At 41.8% G+C, this 17,708-nt stretch overlaps 1 protein-coding gene across 1 annotated transcript in view; it reads left to right on the top strand.

Moving 5' to 3' along the window:
- Positions 1-8,868: 8,868 nt before the first annotated feature.
- Positions 8,869-17,708, top strand: part of LOC310648636 (BAR/IMD domain-containing adapter protein 2-like) — a gene marked incomplete at its 5' end in the record, with an annotated part of 31,532 nt that continues 22,692 nt past the window's right edge. The window contains 3 exons of the mRNA XM_083376587.1: positions 8,869-8,916; positions 14,601-14,676; positions 14,901-14,987. Coding sequence (XP_083232713.1) covers positions 8,869-8,916; positions 14,601-14,676; positions 14,901-14,987 — 211 coding nt within the window. The remainder of the gene's footprint in view (positions 8,917-14,600; positions 14,677-14,900; positions 14,988-17,708) is intronic.

The raw sequence follows: 17,708 nt of genomic DNA, 5'->3' as shown, positions 1-17,708 counted from the left end.
ATGTATGGATTTCAACTCCCAGAATCCCCCAGACTGGCTGGAAAAGTTTGGGAATTGAAGTCCACACATCTCAAAATTGCTGAGGTTGAGAAACATGGTGTTGGGTCCTCCAACAACTGCATTCAAAGACTACCTCTGCTGCAATGCCCAGGTATGGGTATGTGGGTTAACAAAATCAAGACAGCAGTTGTGATCACACATTGAAAGCCTCACACACACACACCCATTTCTATATCAATGCATTAAGAGCCAGGGGCTTTGATCCTGTGGTCACGGCTATGTACATTTTTTTTTTGTGGATGCTCAGAGTAACAGTTCTGGAAGTGGATTTTCACAATAGGAAACTCAGATTTGCTGCCTGCATGCTACACAAAAAGGAAATTTGCACCTAGAACGAAGTAGGACTTAGGCAGCTTGATTTTGGAGGCAGGAATTACATATGTATTTGTACATTTCTCATTGTACAAATTTTAAGTGGTTTACAATGATGGTGAAAACAGTGTATATCTTCCTGGAGGAAAGGTGTACTCTCAAAGCAGTAAATAACGAATAAAAAGTATTGAAAAAGGACAATTTCTTTCACTAGGAACTTACTGTTGAGCATCTTCATAACAGCATCCTTCAGCCATCACTGAAGTAATATTTACACACACACACACACACACACACACGTGCATTAGATTTTTTTTTAATCCTACCTTTATAAGTATCTCAAGGTAGATAACACAGATATTTCTCCTTCCTCTTTTTGCAGCATTTTCCTTACAACAACACTCTGTGAGGTGAATTGGGCTGAGAGAGCAAGAGTGTAACCATTTGTTTGCTTCTTTGTTTACCCGCCTTTATTTTTATAAGTAACCCTTCCTGTTCTTATTTTCCTCACAACAACACCCACCCACAGCCACCCATGAGATGAGTTGGGCTGAGAGAGAGTGATTGGCCCAGCTCACCCAAATGATTTTTCATGCTTAAGGCAGAACTAGAACTCACAGTCCCCTGGTAATTGGTTCAAAGTCCCTCAGCTTGCTTTCATGCCTAAAGTAGGATTACAAGTCACAATCCCCTGGTGACTGGTTCAAAGTCTCCCAGCAAGCTTTCGTGCCTAAAGCAGGATTAGAACTCATAGTATCTCTGGTGATTGTTTCAAAGTCTCCCAGCCGGCTTTCATGCCTAAGGCAGGAGTAGAAATCAGAGTCTCCTGCTAATTGGCCCATAGTCCCCCAGTTGGCTTTCATCTCTAAGTTGGTACTAGAACTCACAGTCTCTTGGGTTCTAGCCTGGTGCCTTAACCACTAGACCAGGGGTAGGCAACCTCGGCTCTTTTATGACTCATGGGCTGACTCAGGAATTCTGGGAGTTGAAGTCCATGAGTCATAAACGAGCCGAGGTTGCCTACCCCTGCACTAGACCAAATTATATAATTATAAATATATAACTATACAAAGTTGATTCTTATTACTGTTCCTTTGATCCAATGATGGTTAGATGGCTTTAGAACAGGGTCTTGGACAATTACAGACTGTAAGAGCTGCTAGTTCAAACCAAACCTCAGAATATCTATTTAAAAGGCAAAGCGACAATAAAAGAAAAAAAGTTGCCTCAATCTGTCATACAACCCCATCAAATTCTCAAGTTTCTTACATCACAGTTTGAAAAAAAATTGCTCCAGAAGTCACTTTAAGTCAGTAGAACAGGGGTCCCCAACCCGCAGTCCGTGTACCAGCACCGGTCCATGGCATGCCAGAAACCGGTTCGTGCAAACAAGCGAAGCCCCATCCACAGGATTCAGGCAGTATGTGAAACCTCCAGTCTGCTGAAAAACGGCTCTCCATGGCGCCAGTCCCTGGTGCCCAAAAGGCTGGGGGCCACTTCAGTAGAAGATTAAAAAGCCTTGGTTAATAATTGTTAATTATTTATGGTGCAATGCCTGTCAAGTAGGCAAGCAGATTTTCTCTCTGCTGTCTTATCATTCCTCATTGCTTGGAAATGGAGGTGAAGCTGGAGAATTTGGAGAGCTGACAAGATACCTCCAAATGCCAGCCATTAATACCCCACCCTGATTTATGAAGCTAATTTCAAACATCTCAATATGCCTTGCCACCAACCACCTCTGACGTTATTATCTAGGCATGAAAAATAAGAGGGGAAGTTGTGACTTTGTGGCTTATCTGCAACCACTTGAGCAAGTCAGAGCTGAAGGAAAAGCTGAGCTGAGCTGCCTTCAAAGATGTTTCAGACAGAGAGTGGAGGGGTGGGGGTCATTTTAAACTTCCCAAGGGTTCCCTACTGCAGGAAGTCCTTGACTTATAACCGCAGTTGGGACTGGAAAATATATTCCTAAGTGGTGCGGTCATTAAGTGAGGCATCGCACGATCGCACCGTTTTACAATCTTTTTTGCCATGGTCATTAATCAAGATGTGACAATGTGACAATGACTTGCAACCTCCTTCTGGCTCCTGCATTGACTTCACTTATTGGAGGCCAGCTGGGGAGGTTGCAAATGGCAATAATCAAACCCTGGGATACTGCAATCATCATATAAATACAGTAGATACCACTTGCCAAGCACCCAAATTGCAATCAGGTGACTTCAGGGATGCTACAATGTTCATAAGTGCAAGAAGTGGTCATAAGCCATTTTTTTCCAGCATTCATTATAACTTGGAATTGTTGCTAAATAAATGGTTATAAGTCGAAGACTACATGCATGATATTATGACAGCCTGCCGTCAACCCACTGATCCAGAATCCTTTTGTCTAACCACACAGACGTTTCTACCTTTGGAAAGCCAAAACTACTTCTTCAGCCCAGTTCTAGAAAAACAGGAAGAAAAAAAATACTTTGGATCTTCCTGACCAACACAACCAAGATGTGCAGAATTTTACAAACCTTGTGCTAATCCGGAATTACAAGGTATAACTGGGTGACCATGCTGCTTTGCACATGGGGATACGAGAAAATCCTTCTTAAGCCAAGAAAGCCAAATCTGAAAACAGATGAAAAACATTTGCAGGCCAAGAATTCCACGTAAAACCACGAGAATCAGCCCTGTCAAATTAGTTATTTATTACTGCCTTGAAGGAAAACTTGGGATTTAGGCACAGCAGAGAAGATGGCGGAGAGAAATACTTTACACTTTGTGCTTGGAAGTTCTTGTTCCTTCTTTGCCTTGTTGTGTTGTAGCCTCTGAGCATTTATTATGCATTTTACAGAAAGTGTATCAGAATTAAGAGATAGCTGGTGCTTTGCTCCATCAAGAAAATCAGAAATATCTAGCAGCTAAACCCACCTTCTTAACTATAGCAGAATCATAAAGTAGCAGTCTGCTTTTCAATCACTAAATGTAACTTTGTGGTGGAAATTTGGGACTGGAGGATTATTTGATGGGAGAAAGAGGTTGGGAATTGGAGGCATTTGATCCACACCACTGCCTCAATTCCCTTGCAGAGGCAATATACAAGTGGCTATTTACAAAAATAGCACAAGTCGCTGCAGTCTTAGCAACACCATTCTTTGGACCAGCCCAAATTGTCTTCTGCCTGCGACAAAATAAAGAATAGTGACCTCTCAAAGTCATTGAGTGTGGTGCATGAACCAGCTAAATTTCTTTGGTACATAAAACTGATGCTGAAAATTAAATATTTCTGCCTGGTAATCAAAATGGAAAATTCATAACTGACACTTGTTAATGATTTACCCTTTCTTTTTCCCCCAAGACGTTTATTAAGATTATCGTGATATAAAATACAAATTAAAATAAAGATAATAGGAGAATGAGGAAGGTAAAGAAAGGAGAAAGAAAAGTGTAGGACAAAGGTGGAAAGAACAAAAAAGCACTGACTTCCAACATTTTTTAGCAAAATGCAAAATGCAATTTACAGCCTCAACTTTTTACTTTACCGACTTAACAGGAACTAGTCAATTCTGTATCAACAAACCAGTGGTAGCCCTTGACTTATAATCATTTGTTTGGTGATTGTTCGAAGTTACAACAGCATTGAAAAAGGTGACTTATGACTGGTGTTCACACTTATGACCATTGCAGCATCCCCAAAGTCACGTAATCAAATTTCTGGCGCTTAGCAACTGGCATCTATTCACATGTCCTGGGGTCCCGTGATCACCATCTATAACCTTCCCAGCTGGCTTCCAAAAAAGTCAATGGGGGAAGCCAGATTCACTTAATGTCCACACAACTCACTTAACAACTGCAATGATTGGCTTAATAACTGTGACAAATAAGGTGGTAAAATGGGGCAAGACTGACTTAACAATTGCCTTGCTTGGCAACAGAAATTCTGGGCTTAGTTGTGGCTGTAAATTGAGGGTTATCTCTAGATTAATCAGCAAAACCCAAAATCAACACACGTGGTTTTTTTCCTACCTCAAGCACAAAGCCCAGAAACGACTTCCAAGTAGAAACAAAACTGGATATTTTCTTTTCTCTAGTTAAAACAGTCAATGTTGCCATCTCTACTAGCTCCGTCACTTTTCCCCTCCATTCCTCTGTTGTGGAGGTTTTATTTTTATTTTTATTTTTATTCCATTTATATCCCGCCCTTCTCCGAAGACTCAGGGCGGCTTACAAGCTTAGCAGTAGCCTTCATTCTACGTATATGCCTGCTTATTAGGGCTTTCACACACACCCCAAGCGGCATTATTACAAAGTCAGCTTAATTGCCCCCAACAATCTGGGTCCTCATTTTACCTACCTCGGAAGGATGGAAGGCTGAGTCAACCTTGAGCCTGGTGGGATGCGAACCTGCACTAATTGCAGGCAGCTGGTGTTACTTAAGGAGGCATTAGCCCACTGCTCCACCAAGGCTCTTGGTTGACTATCTTTCCATTTCTGGGCCTGCAGAATTCTTCCTGCAGTCATCCTGTACAATAACGGAAATTCAAAATCTTTTTTCAAACTCCTGATCCAATAATCCTAAAAGAGAAATTTCAGGTTTCGAGGTTATGTTAACTTTAAGAACTTGCTGCATTATAACACGGGCCCAATATTTCTTTACTTAATCCCAAGAATGATTTACCCTTTCTTAAAGGGACCCCAATGGTCTTCCTACTGGAAGGACCACCCCCATCAGTTCAACTGAGGTGGTAATGTAAGTAGGAGGGCCTTTGCCTTCATTTCTTTCTCCAGCAGTGCACCCACCACTGGGGGGGGGAAGGAAGTGGCAACAAAGTAGGAGTTCATGAATTCCATTGTGGGCCCCTCCCCAAGGCTATTTGCCAGCAGAGAAAACACTGTAGGTGATAAGTAACTGCTAGCCTAGAGTCTATTTTCCCAAGGCTATCCAACTGGGCAAAGGGACTGGGGAAAGAAGCAGGCAGGGACGCCAATTACTTTTGTATGTTTTAGTCAACAAATTTAGTGATTTATGCTCATTGGCGCTTTTCAACGGTGATGTCTATTTACAGTGACCATATGTTCTGGGAAAAAGTAAAGGACAAACCTTAAAAATGGGTTCTTGTGGATAAATTAAAATGGTGGGTGTTTATTACTTTGTTTTACAAAGGAACATTTTAGAGCAAAACTTTATGAAAATGCCTAGTCTGATAATACTTCTTTCTCTTCTGTTGATTGATAGTTGTTGGTGAAAATAGGAAGACAAAGGAATATTTGAAGTATTTCTAGCAGAACGACCCGATTGTGTAATAGCTTTGTTCCCTATGCCATCCGTCTGGTAAACTCGCAAGAGTCGTTTTTCTCGCCGTGCACATGTATACATAACCTGAACTAGACTGTTGTTTCTCTGTGTCATGTAATATGTGTGAGTATATGCATAATTCTGTATTTATTTATGTCATATTTATGTTGTGGATATCGAAGGTGGTGACTCTTTGAGAGCTGTATGCAACAAAATTTCATTTTAATGTATGCCGATTAGTGTACATTCAAAGTGACAATAAAGTTATTCTATTCTATTCTATTCTATTCTATTCTATTCTATTCTATTCTATTCTATTCTATTCTATTCTATTCTAATATTAGATATGTTTGCCACCTTGAGTTATTTGTAAAGATAATAAAGGTGGGATACAAATAAATAAAATCTAAAATCAAATGAGTACGGGTAAAATTATTTTAAACACACAATTCAGTGTCCAGATTGTGAAAGGCTATGCATAACCTGGCACCATTCATATGGAAAGCTTAAAGGACCAAAAGAAATCCAAAAAACAGCTTTGTGAAATAAAGGGCTGTCCTTTATAATACACCACAGGGATGTATTTTATTTCTTTAACTCGGTAATCTGATATTGTTCATGCAAAACTACAAGTCAAGTCCTATATCATATATATATCATATGTGTAATTTTTTTTGGCTTGCTAACAAAGAATAAAGGGAGACCGATATGATCATTTCAAACTTATTTGTTCTCATCAGTCAGCCATACCCTTCTGAGATTCGAACCTGGACCGACTGCGTCTTAAGCAGTTGTTTTAACCCCTAGGCCACAGACTCTCTCCCTCTCTCTGTTAGCTGAGAAGCAAGGAAGATATGTGTTAAATGTTTGTTAAGCATTCAGAATACACTTGCTTAATCCCAGACACAGGACAAATCTTATTTCCTGTTTCAGCCTAGCCCAAGGCCATCTACAGGCAGTAGCCACAGCAGTGGCAGCTCATATTATTATCAAGTATGACATCAATAACATCAATATCTGGGAATGACCAATACCTAAAATCAGTGCCTGGGAAGATACTGGAAAAAATAATAATAAAAAACAGATCTATGGACATCTAGCAAGAAATAAAGTTATAACTAAGAACCAGCACAGGTTTCTTAAAAACAGATCATGACAAACAAATCTTATTTCATTCTTTGACAAAAAACCACAAGGTTTTGTCTTAGGCCCAGTAATCTTCAATATCTTCATAAATGACATAGATGAGGGCATAGAAGGGGAACTCATCAAATATGTAGATGACACTAAACTGGCAGGAATAGCCAACATCCCAGAAGACAAGTTCAGAATCCAAAAAGATCTTGACAGACTTGATCAGTGGCCCCTATCCAACAACATGAATTTTAATGTGGAGAAAAGCAAGGTTTTACACCTAAGCAGGAAAAACCAAAGGTATAAGTACAGATTAGGCAAAACCTGGCTCAACAAACGCTAACTGTGAGTGGGACCTTGGATGATCATTTAAACATGAGCCAGCAGTGTGTGACAGCAGCCAAAAAAGCTAATACAGTCCTTGGTTGAATGAATACAGGCATAGAATCAAAATCACACAAAATATTAGTACTGCTTTAGTAAGACCACACCTGGAATATTGCATCCAGTTTTTGTCACCACATTACAAAAAAGGTTTTGAGACTTTGGGAAAAGTGCAAAGAAGAGCAACTAAGATGTTTAAAGGCCTGGAGACAAAAGCATATGAAAAACAGTTAAAGGAATTGGGTATGGCCAGTCTAGAGAAACATGAGACCAATATTCCAATATTTGAGGGGCTGCCACAAAGAAGAGGGGGTCAACTTATTTTCCAAAGCACCAGAAGTCAAGACAAGAAACAATGGATGGAAACTAACCAAGGAGAGAAGCAACCTGGAATTAAGGAAAAACTTCCTAATAGTGAGAACAATAGTGAGAACTTCCTAATAGTGGAACAGCTTACCTTCAAAAGTTGTGGGTACTTCATCACTGGAGGTTTTTAAGAAAAGACTGGACAACCACCTGTGAAATGGTATAGGGTCTCCCACTTGAGTAGGGGGTTGGGCTTGAAGACCTCCAAGGTCCCTTCCAGATCTATTCTGATTTATGTATGGACTCGCACACACATATTGGCCCGCTTCACAGATTCGGGGAGTGGTTGATCCACTTCCTTCCACTTCATTTAAACAGGATGTCTGGGTTAAGATTCTCAGATCTGGGCTGCAAACATCTGGAGTGCCACTAGCGTTCATCCGTATGTTCACAGGCCAAGTAGAATTATAGAATCACAGAGTTGGAAGGTACCTGGGAGGTCTTCTAGTCCAACCCCCTGCTCAAGCAGGAGACGCTTACAGAATAACAGAATAAAAAAAATTGGAAGGGACCCTGCAGGTTATTTAGTCCAATTCCTTGCTCAAGCAGGAGATCCTTACAGAATCACAGAATAACAGAGCTGGAAGGGATCTTGGAAGTCTTGTAGTCCAGAGGTCCCCAACCTTTTGGACACCAGGGACCCGTTCTGTAGGAGAGAGGTTTTTCCACGTGGTTTTGTGTGCTCCCCGTATCTCCTGGATGGGGCTTTGCTTGTTTATGCGGCCCGATTGCTGGCGTTGCGGTCCGGTACTGGTCCACGAACCGGGCTGTTGGGGACCCTGTTCTAGTCCAACTCTCTGCTCAGGCAGGAACTCCTATATCGTTTCAGGCCAATTGAGCGTCCAATCTCTTCTTAAAAACTTCCAGTGTTGGAGCATCTACAACAGGGGTCTTCAAACTTGGCCCTTTGATGACTTGTGGACTTCAACTCCCAGAATTCCTCAGCCAGGCACGCTGGCTGAGGAATTCTGGGAGTTGAAGTCCACAAGTCATCAAAGGGCCAAGTTTGAAGACCCCTGATCCTACAACTTCTGGAGGCAAGTTGTTTACTTCTGGAGACGAGCTTGTTCACCCCAAAGGGCAAAGCGACCAGACCAAGTCTTCAGGCCTTAAACCTCTGGTGTGGTCGGCGTGCCGAGCACACAGCTGACTTGAGATCGGCGCCGCTTTTGACTTTCCGCTCCCTGGTGGATCCGGCTGCTTCTCCCCCTCCTTTACGTCCCCCACTTTAAGACCCTCCCCTTGCTCTCTCTTCCCCCCCCCCGCCCCACCCCCTTTCCAGCCCGTCCGTCCAAGGCCCCTGGCGCTTCCCCGACCGCCCAGGCATCATGTCCCGCTCGGAGGAGGTGAACCGGCTGACCGAAAACGTCTACCGGGTGAGCCGCACTCCTTCTACTTTTACTACAGGTTCTTCTCCAAAACTTCTTTCTCTCTTGCTTTCCCTCCCGTCTCTCCTTCTCCTTCTCCTCCCACCCCCTTATTTCCCTGGATTTCTTTCTACGACCCCCTCCGGTCTTTCTCTTTTGCTCTTTTAATTCCACCTCGGCAATTTGGCTGGTCCATCGATCGATCCCTCCCTGCCTGCCTCGCCCCCTCCCCCTTCTCTTACCTCCTTCCCGCCTCCCGGCATACCGTCTACTACACACCCTTCCTGCTCCCCCAGCCTCAATTCGTTCTCCGAGTTTCTCTTTTTTTTTTCCCCCTCCCTTCCGCCTTGGCTCTGCGCTGGATCGTCCGTTTTGGCTTTTCTGGACGGTCTTAAGCAGCCTTTTGTTCGCCTCCTAAAAACCGGTGGGTGGGTGGGTGGGGGTAGAAGCAGCATGAGGTGCGTGGAAAGAGAGGAGTAAGGAATTGGGACATAATGTTCCAAGGAAGCCCCTTAGCTCCGCTGAGCGCCCCCTCCTCCTCCTCCTCCTCCTCCCCCCCCCCCCCCGTTACCATCTTTTGGATGCAGAGAAAATGCCAGGCTTCGAGGCAAAATTAATACCAGGAGCTAGTAAGTTTTCCTTTTTCTTCCTGTGAACGACCCACTGCCTAATTACTAAAACCGAACAGAGAACTTGCAGAGACGGGAGGCGAAAAAAAAACACAAAAACCCCACCGTTTGATTCCGCTATTAACGGATAGATTTAATGGTTTGTAGCGGTTTAGGACGCCCGTTGCGGCGAATGGCGATTGGGAAGCCTACTTAACTGCCTTTGCTTCGGCTTCATGATTTTTGAGCCCGAACCGCGGCGAATTGTGGCGTGCGGCTGGAAAAATGCGGGGAAACTTTTGTCAAAGATTTTTTTTTTTGGTTCTATCTTTGAAACTATCGGCGGAATCTCTAGGAAAGTTTCCTGGATCTCGCACGTGAAAAAAGCAGAATAATAATAATAATAATAATAATAATAATAATAATAATAATAATAATAATAATAATAACAACAACAACAACAACAGCAACAGCAACAACAACAGTAGTAATAGTAATAATAATAATAATAATAATAATAATAATAATAATAATAATAATAATAATAATAATAATAATAATAATAGCAGCAGCAGAGACAACAAGAAGAATGAAATAAATCAATACAAGGAGACAGGGAACTTGACAAGTTAGGTCAGGGGTCTTCCAACTTGGCCCTTTTATGACTTGTGGACTTCAACTCCCAGAATTCCTCAGCCAGGCACACTGGCTGAGGAATTCTGGGAGTTGAAGTCCACGTGTCCTAAGAACGCCAAGTTGGAAGACCCCTGCGGAGTTGGGTGATGGTGCTCCCCTCCCATTTCCCCCAGTGGAAATGATGGAAATTTCATGCCTAATCCCTTCCCCCTCCCCCCCCCCCAACTTGGCTGGAGATGAAAAAGAAAACTTAACCCATTTGCTGCTTACCCTCCTTCGAAACATTTGGTTCCCCTTCCGTAATTATCCTGATGGCAACTGTGTGGGTTATTTGCTTATCAGTAAAGGAAACACGCGTCAGCCGGAGTTCCCGTGCTCCCTGCTTGTTGCTGCCATAACGCAGGAAAGCCACATTTGGCCTGACATCCCTTTTGTGAGGGTGGGTGGAGAAAAGCTCCTTTAAGGTCTGCAGAATTGGGATCATGAGGATAGTAATGCCTCTGGGAAGCTGAAGTATCTTGATACCACTATTTCTTAAATTATGGAGGTATTTTATGCCGGTCTCTGCACTAAGGTCAAGACTTGAAAGGCTAGGTGGATACTCAGCAATAGAGCCTTGGTGGAGCAGTGGGCTAATGCCTCCTTAAGTAACACCAGCTGCCTGCAATTAGTGCAGGTTCGAGTCCCACCAGGCTCAAGGTTGACTCAGCCTTCCATCCTTCCGAGGTAGGTAAAATGAGGACCTAAATTGTTGGGGGCAATTGTAATAATGCCGCTTGGGGGGGGGTGTGAAAGCCCTAATAAGCAGGCATATACATAGAATGAAGGCTACTGCTAAGCTTGTAAGCCGCCCTGAGTCTTCGGAGAAGGGCGGGATATAAATGGAATTAAAATAAATAAATATTTCTTACATTATGGGAATATTTTATGCCAGTGTTTGCAGTAAGGTGAAGGATATGGGAACTACAACAAACCTATAGAATAGAACAGGGTAGAACAGATGGAGACTTTATTAGACCCATTGGTTGAATGACATAGATGTTCATCCTGATTTTTCTGGACCAAAACTGCACTCAAACCCTTTTCCACAATGAGCTGTGGATTCAGATAGTCCTCGATTTACAGCAGTTCATTTAGTGACCGTTCAAAGTTGCAATGGCTCTGAAAAAAGTGACTTATGACTGCTTTTCACACTTGTGACCGTCGCAGCAACCCCATGGTCACATGATCAAAGTTCAGGCGCTTTGCAGCTGACTCATATTTATCACGGTTGCAGTGTCCTGTGGTCATGTGATCGCCTTTTGCGACTTTCTGACAAGCAAAGTCAATGAGGAAGCTAAATTCACTTAATAATTGCGTTATTGACTTAACAACTGCAATCATTCACTTAACAAGAAAGGTCATAAAATGAGGCAAAACTCACAACTATCTTGCTTTAGCAACAGAAATTTTGGGCTCAATTTTGATTGTATGTCGAGGACTACTGTACATGCTTCTAAAAATAATAATTACTAATAATTATCAATTATTAATAAGTAATAAATAATTATTAAGTCATTAATCATTGCAGGATCTAATCTGGGCTGGTCACTGGGACTACAGGTTTAGTTTTCCAAGATTTCGGACTTGAGCATATTCTGATAGAAGTTCTCCATGGATGGGCTCCGTCCAGCACGAGTCCAAAAACTCGGAAGACTAAACTTCTAGTCCTGGTGACCAACCCAGATTGCACCCTGCAACGTTATGCTGGGACAGGTATATTTGCCTTCATTCATAATAATTACTGTTTATGGTTTGGCTGTTGACTTTGACAAGGGGAAGGAGATGCCTTGAATGGAAGCCAGCAGAGACTTATCTTTGACCCGATGCCTGTTTTTAGTGCCAGGCAAGAACATGCCCCATAGGTGATGACACAGGCCAGATTATACATGCAGCCACATGTGGCAGGAATGAACTGACTGACTTTTGCATTATTTCTGAGTTCAAGAGGGGATGTCATTTCCCTGCATTAATTTTAAGAAAAGTATCTCTGCAAGGAAAGATCGGCATCTCTGAAAAAACCTACAGGGTCTCTGCAGGGCTGGATTTTTGCATGTAGGAAATGTTCTTCCTGAATAGCATTCCAGTGGCATCCAGGCATGTATGCCAGGGATTTGAACAGATGTGCTCTTATCTCATAAAGAATCCTGTGACTCATCGACCAACCATTCATGCAATTCCAAGTTTATAAGTGGGCAGGTCTGTTCAAGAGGAGATAAAAAGAGTTTGGAAGAGTCAAAATAACAGCTGGGTCCTTGTGAGGGACAGGTATAAAAAGAGGCTAGGCTGAGACCTCAAGAAGAGGTGGTATGTTCGTCACATGACCACGGTCAACATCTGGAATTTTTCACCCTCCCTGTTGGCCCCCTACAGATGGGAGATTGCTTTGTGGCACTACAGTAGAAGACTTGACCAAACTCTACCACAAATGGTAGAGATATGCAGATATGCAGACAATTCATAAAACAAATTCTTCCCTTTGCCATTTTTCAGTCATGCTTCCTCTTTCTCCCCATCTACCCATTCCTCTCCCCATTGCCGCCACTCCATTTCGGCTGTTCTAGTGATCTGCCCTTCATTCATCCTTGTTCCTGCTGTTCTTCATCTATCCACATGTACTTCGTTGCAATGCTCCCTTTTCTCTCTAGGCATTAGGGATGTCCGAAGGGAAGGGGTCAAACACGCATAAAAAGGGCAAGGGTTTGATTGACAATTGTGGGTACCATCTTCATTTTTTGATTCCTGCTAAGCATCAACCCAAGGGACGCGGTGGCTCAGTGGGTTAGGATGCTGAGCTTGTCGATCAGAAGGTCGGCAGTTTGGCAGGTCGAATCCCGAGTGCCGCGTAGCAGAGTGAGCGCCTGTTACTCGTCCCAGCTTCTAGCAGTTCGAAAGCACGTAAAAATGCAAGTAGAAAAATAGGGACCACTACGGTGGGAAGGTAACAGCGCTTCGTGTGCCTTTGGCGTCTAGTCATGCCGGCCACATGATCACGGAGACGTCCTTGGACAAGCGCTGGCTCTTCGGCTTTGAAACGGAGATGAGCACCGGCCCCTAGAGTTGGAAACGACTAGCACGCATGGGCGGGGGAACCTTTACCTTTACCTTTAAGCATCAACCCACCACTTGCATTATCTGAGGTAATGAGAGAGAGGTGAATAATCTATGGCTATGCATGGACTCCAGCACACCTTTTTGCAACTGTTAGACACTCTTTCCCCTTCTTAAAATGCCAGTGTTTTTCACCTTTTATGGGACTTGAAGGGATGGTATGTTCCTATAAGACCTAAGGCTCCAATTTTAACCCTTGATTGCCCTCCCTGCAGGCCAAATATATAAGCTTTGCTTTCAGGAATGTGGTCCACTTCTGAAGTAGAATAAAAGAGGAGTTGAGAAGATTCTCACCCTTATCCTCAGTTTTACAATACTCTAGTATAGTATTATAATACTATAAAACATAACCCAATATATCATTAATGTATTATTAGCTCTGATACAGATCTGCTTAGGACCCAAATAGAAAGCTGAAACACACGTTGCTGTGTCTTAATATACCTGGAAACTCACTGTAGTAAAAAGAACAAATATACCAACTGAGAACTGCTAAGTAGAATATGTGCTTTTTATAATGTTTTTCTTAAATTTTAATTTGTAAAGCAAAGTTATAAACATAAACAATTACATTTTTGTCATTATGAACCTCTTAGATATGCCACTTTTTCAGGTTTATCCTTTATTTTTCAAAGAAAATATGGTTGTCGTACATATATTGGACCTTTTTCCCCAAAAAGCTGCATACACCTTCAAGCTCAGAGATTGATAAAGGCAGTCTTGTCAGAGTTTAAATTCCTGTTAGATTCTAGTGGAAAAGTAAAAAAAACACATTTCAGGTCTACGGAGATTCTCAATCATCCAAATCATGGTTTTCCCAAATGTGCTTTTTCAAAAGGCAATTGGACTTCCTTTGTTTTTTCTTGAAGATGTTTTGCTTCTCATTCAAAAAGCTTCTTCAGTTCTAACTGAATGGTAGAGAATGGAAGGATTTATATTTATATTTATATTTATATTTATATTTATATTTATATTATTTATATTTATATTTATATTTATATTTATATTTATATTTATATTTATATTTATATTTATTTATATTTATATTTATATTCCTTGCAGTCACGACCGCAAGGAATGTAAATGCTTCCATTCTCTACCATTCGGTCAGAACTGAAGAAGCTCCTTGGGTGAGAAGCAAAATGTCTTCAAGGAAAAACAAAAAAAAAGTCCAGTTGTCTTTTTAAAAAGCACCTTTAGGACAACACATTTCAGGCTTTCTCAGGAGATTGTGGAGGTGCTTAATTTTGTATCAGGCCAGAATATCTTATGTTTTATTTTCTTCCCTATTCTGACAAGGTGATTCTGGACCAGTTCAACCCAAGTTTAAGGAATTTTGTTACCATGGGGAAAAGTTATCAAAAAGCCCTCTCAGGTAAGGGAATACCCCATTCCAACTCCCTGACTTTGAATTAGATCAGCACTGGTCCTTTGCAGGAGAAACTTTTTGTGTTCAAAGTTCAAAGTGTTCAAAGTCCTGTTCACCGCCCTGAGTCCCTCGGGAGAAGGGCGGTATAAAAATTTAATAAACTATAACTAAACTAAACTATAACTATTATTTGATGTCTGTTCTCTCCCACTCCCTGTTCACCTTTACAGGGGTTACTGTTGCTGCCAAAGGCTACTTTGATGCCTTGGTGAAACTTGGTGAGTTGGCCAGTGACAGCCAAGGATCCAAAGAGCTGGGTAGGTTTCTTGATTGATCTGTTTTGTCTCTTCCAAAACAACAATTCAAATATCTGAACAACCGATTCTCTTATTGGATGCAGGCCTGGGTCTCCGAGGCCTAGAACAGACTTCCGGAAGTGGCATCCACGCACTTCCGGCGGGCCATTCTAGGCCTCCGAGGCTTCCTCCAGGCCTCCGAGGCCTAGAACAGACTTCTTGAAGTGGCATCCATGCACTTCCAGCAGGCGTTCAGCCGGTTCTCCGAACTCAGCAAAATTTAGCTACTGGTTCTTCTGAACCGGTTTGAAGCAATTGAATCCCACCACTGGTCCGGCCACTGTGTTCTTTGATAGCCTGGTTTCCTTTTACCACTAATTATTTTTATTTTTCAATAGAATTTTCTATAGAATGTCACAAAGTACAACACAAATAACCTTCCCTAACCTGAAGTCCCATGTCTTTCAGAAGTGTTGGGACTTCAGCCCCCAGAATTCTTATCCAGTATTGATAAAGGAAATATACTGGCAGTGTATTTGTGGGGTGCGTGTGTCAGGTTGGGGAAGGTTAAAACAGCTTTGGACAGAATTAGTCAATCAGGCTACATATCTAGGGTACAAAATTCCAAGCAGGCACTAGGTGGGAAGAAATACAGGTAGTCCTCTACTTACAACCATTAATTTAGTGACCATTTGAAGTTACAATGTCACTGAAAAGTGACTTAGGACCATCTTTCACACTTAACGACCGTTGCAGCATCCCCGTGGTCACGTGATCAGAATTCAGGCTCTTGGCAACTGGCATGTATTTATGACAGTTGCACTTTCCTGAGGTCATTTGACCACCATTTGTGACCTTCCCAGCCATCTTCCAAGAAGCAGTCAATGGGGGATGCCAGATTTGCTTAATGACCACATGATTCACTTAACAACTGCCTTGGTTAACAATGAAACTTTGGGGCTCAATTGTAGTCGTAAGTTGACGATTATTTGTAGTGTTTTCTGCATGTCTATGTGGCCATCTTAACTGCTGTCTGGATTTTTGCAGCCCACATATAGTAGCCTGAGTATTGTTGGCTGGGGAATTCTGGGAGTTGAAGTTCACATGTCTTAAAGTTGCCCAAAGTTGAGACAGACTGGTTTACCTTATGAAGATTGGCTTTATGACCTGTTTACTTTCCCTCTTTCTGGCTTGCATATGTATATTATCTGATTGGATACCTTTATAATTTGGCAACCAAATTATACTAGTGGCATCATGGAAACCACCCCCAGAGAGAAGTAATTCCATGCATTTAAGGTAAACTGAAATGAAGAACTTAGTTATGTGTTCAGCAGAATCAGCTGGGAAATTTTGCTTCTGCTGTACAGGTTTGTAGTGAGGAAGGGTGCCTGCTTGGAATTTTGTACCCTAGATATGTAGCCTGATTGACATGCCGTTTGCAGCTGAGAGAAAAATAGGGATTTTTCCCCCCATGTTTAATTATTGTCAGAACCCACCCACCCTCAAATATCAACAAGCATGGTAGAGTCAAAGGACAGGGTTATTGTTGATGCAGTTAATTGTATAACTATCCTTAATCTACTTTAAGTTATTTGGGGGGTTTGGGGATTTTTAGCATTTTATTTTCTATGAATGCCTCTAGCGTTTTGTTGAGGACCACAGGAGTTGTTGGAGTGCAGATTATGTTTATTGCAAACATTTTGCTATAATGCAGATGATTTGGGTTTAATTAAAACATATTTTATAAATAAAGTTAAGTGTAGGCAGATTAGTGGACCTACATCAGTAAATGGCAAGCACAACATTAGGCCTGGTAATCTAGCTGTGGATGATGGGACTTGTAAATATCAAACACATTTGGCAGGGACTAGTTGCAAAAGGCTGTTCTAAATCATTAGTTATTAGTAAGTTATTCCTACGTACCTGCATTTTTTTATGTGGCGATACGCCTGCCTATGTTCATGATATACAGATAGTCCTCAACTTACAACAGTTCACTAAGTGATGTTTGAAGTTACAACTGTACTGAAAAAAGTGAGTTATGATCATTTTTCATACTTATGACCAGTGTTAGCATCCCTATAGTCACGTGATGAAAATTCAGCTGCTTTGCAACTGACTCTTATTTATGACGGTTGCAGTGTCCAGGGATGGTGGGATCACCTTTTGTGACCTTCTGACAAGCAGGGTCAATGGGGAAACCAGATTCACTTAACAATTGTGTTAATAACTTAACAACTGCAGTAATTGTGGCAAGAAAGGTCATAAAATGGGGCAAAACTCACTTAACAAATATTCCACTTAGCAACAGAAATTTTGGGTTATATTGTGGTCATAAGTAGAAGACTACATGTGCAGTTGATCCTTGATTTACAGCCACAGTTGGGACTGGAACATTTGATGTTAAGCGGTATGATTGTTAAGTGAGGTATCATGTGACTGTCATCTGATTTTATGATCTTTTTGTCACAGTTATTAAGCGAGGCAACGCATGACAACGATTTGCAACCTTCCCTGCCATTCTCCCCCTTGACTTTGCTTGTTGGCAAGGAAGCTCGCAAATAGTAATCACGTGACTCTAGGATTCTTCAAATATAAATGCGAGATGGTTGCCAAGTGCCCCAATTGCAATCAAGTGATCACAGGAAAGCTGCGATGATCATAGTGTGAAAACTGGTCATAAGTCACTTTTTTTCAGCACCATCATAACTTTGAACAATTATTAAACAAATGGTCGTA

Source organism: Vipera ursinii (assembly GCF_947247035.1).
Source record: "Vipera ursinii genome assembly, chromosome: Z".
NCBI classification, from domain to species: domain Eukaryota; kingdom Metazoa; phylum Chordata; class Lepidosauria; order Squamata; family Viperidae; genus Vipera; species Vipera ursinii.
Note: the sequence above shows the minus strand (reverse complement) of the source record. Positions and strands in the feature narration are given on the sequence as shown.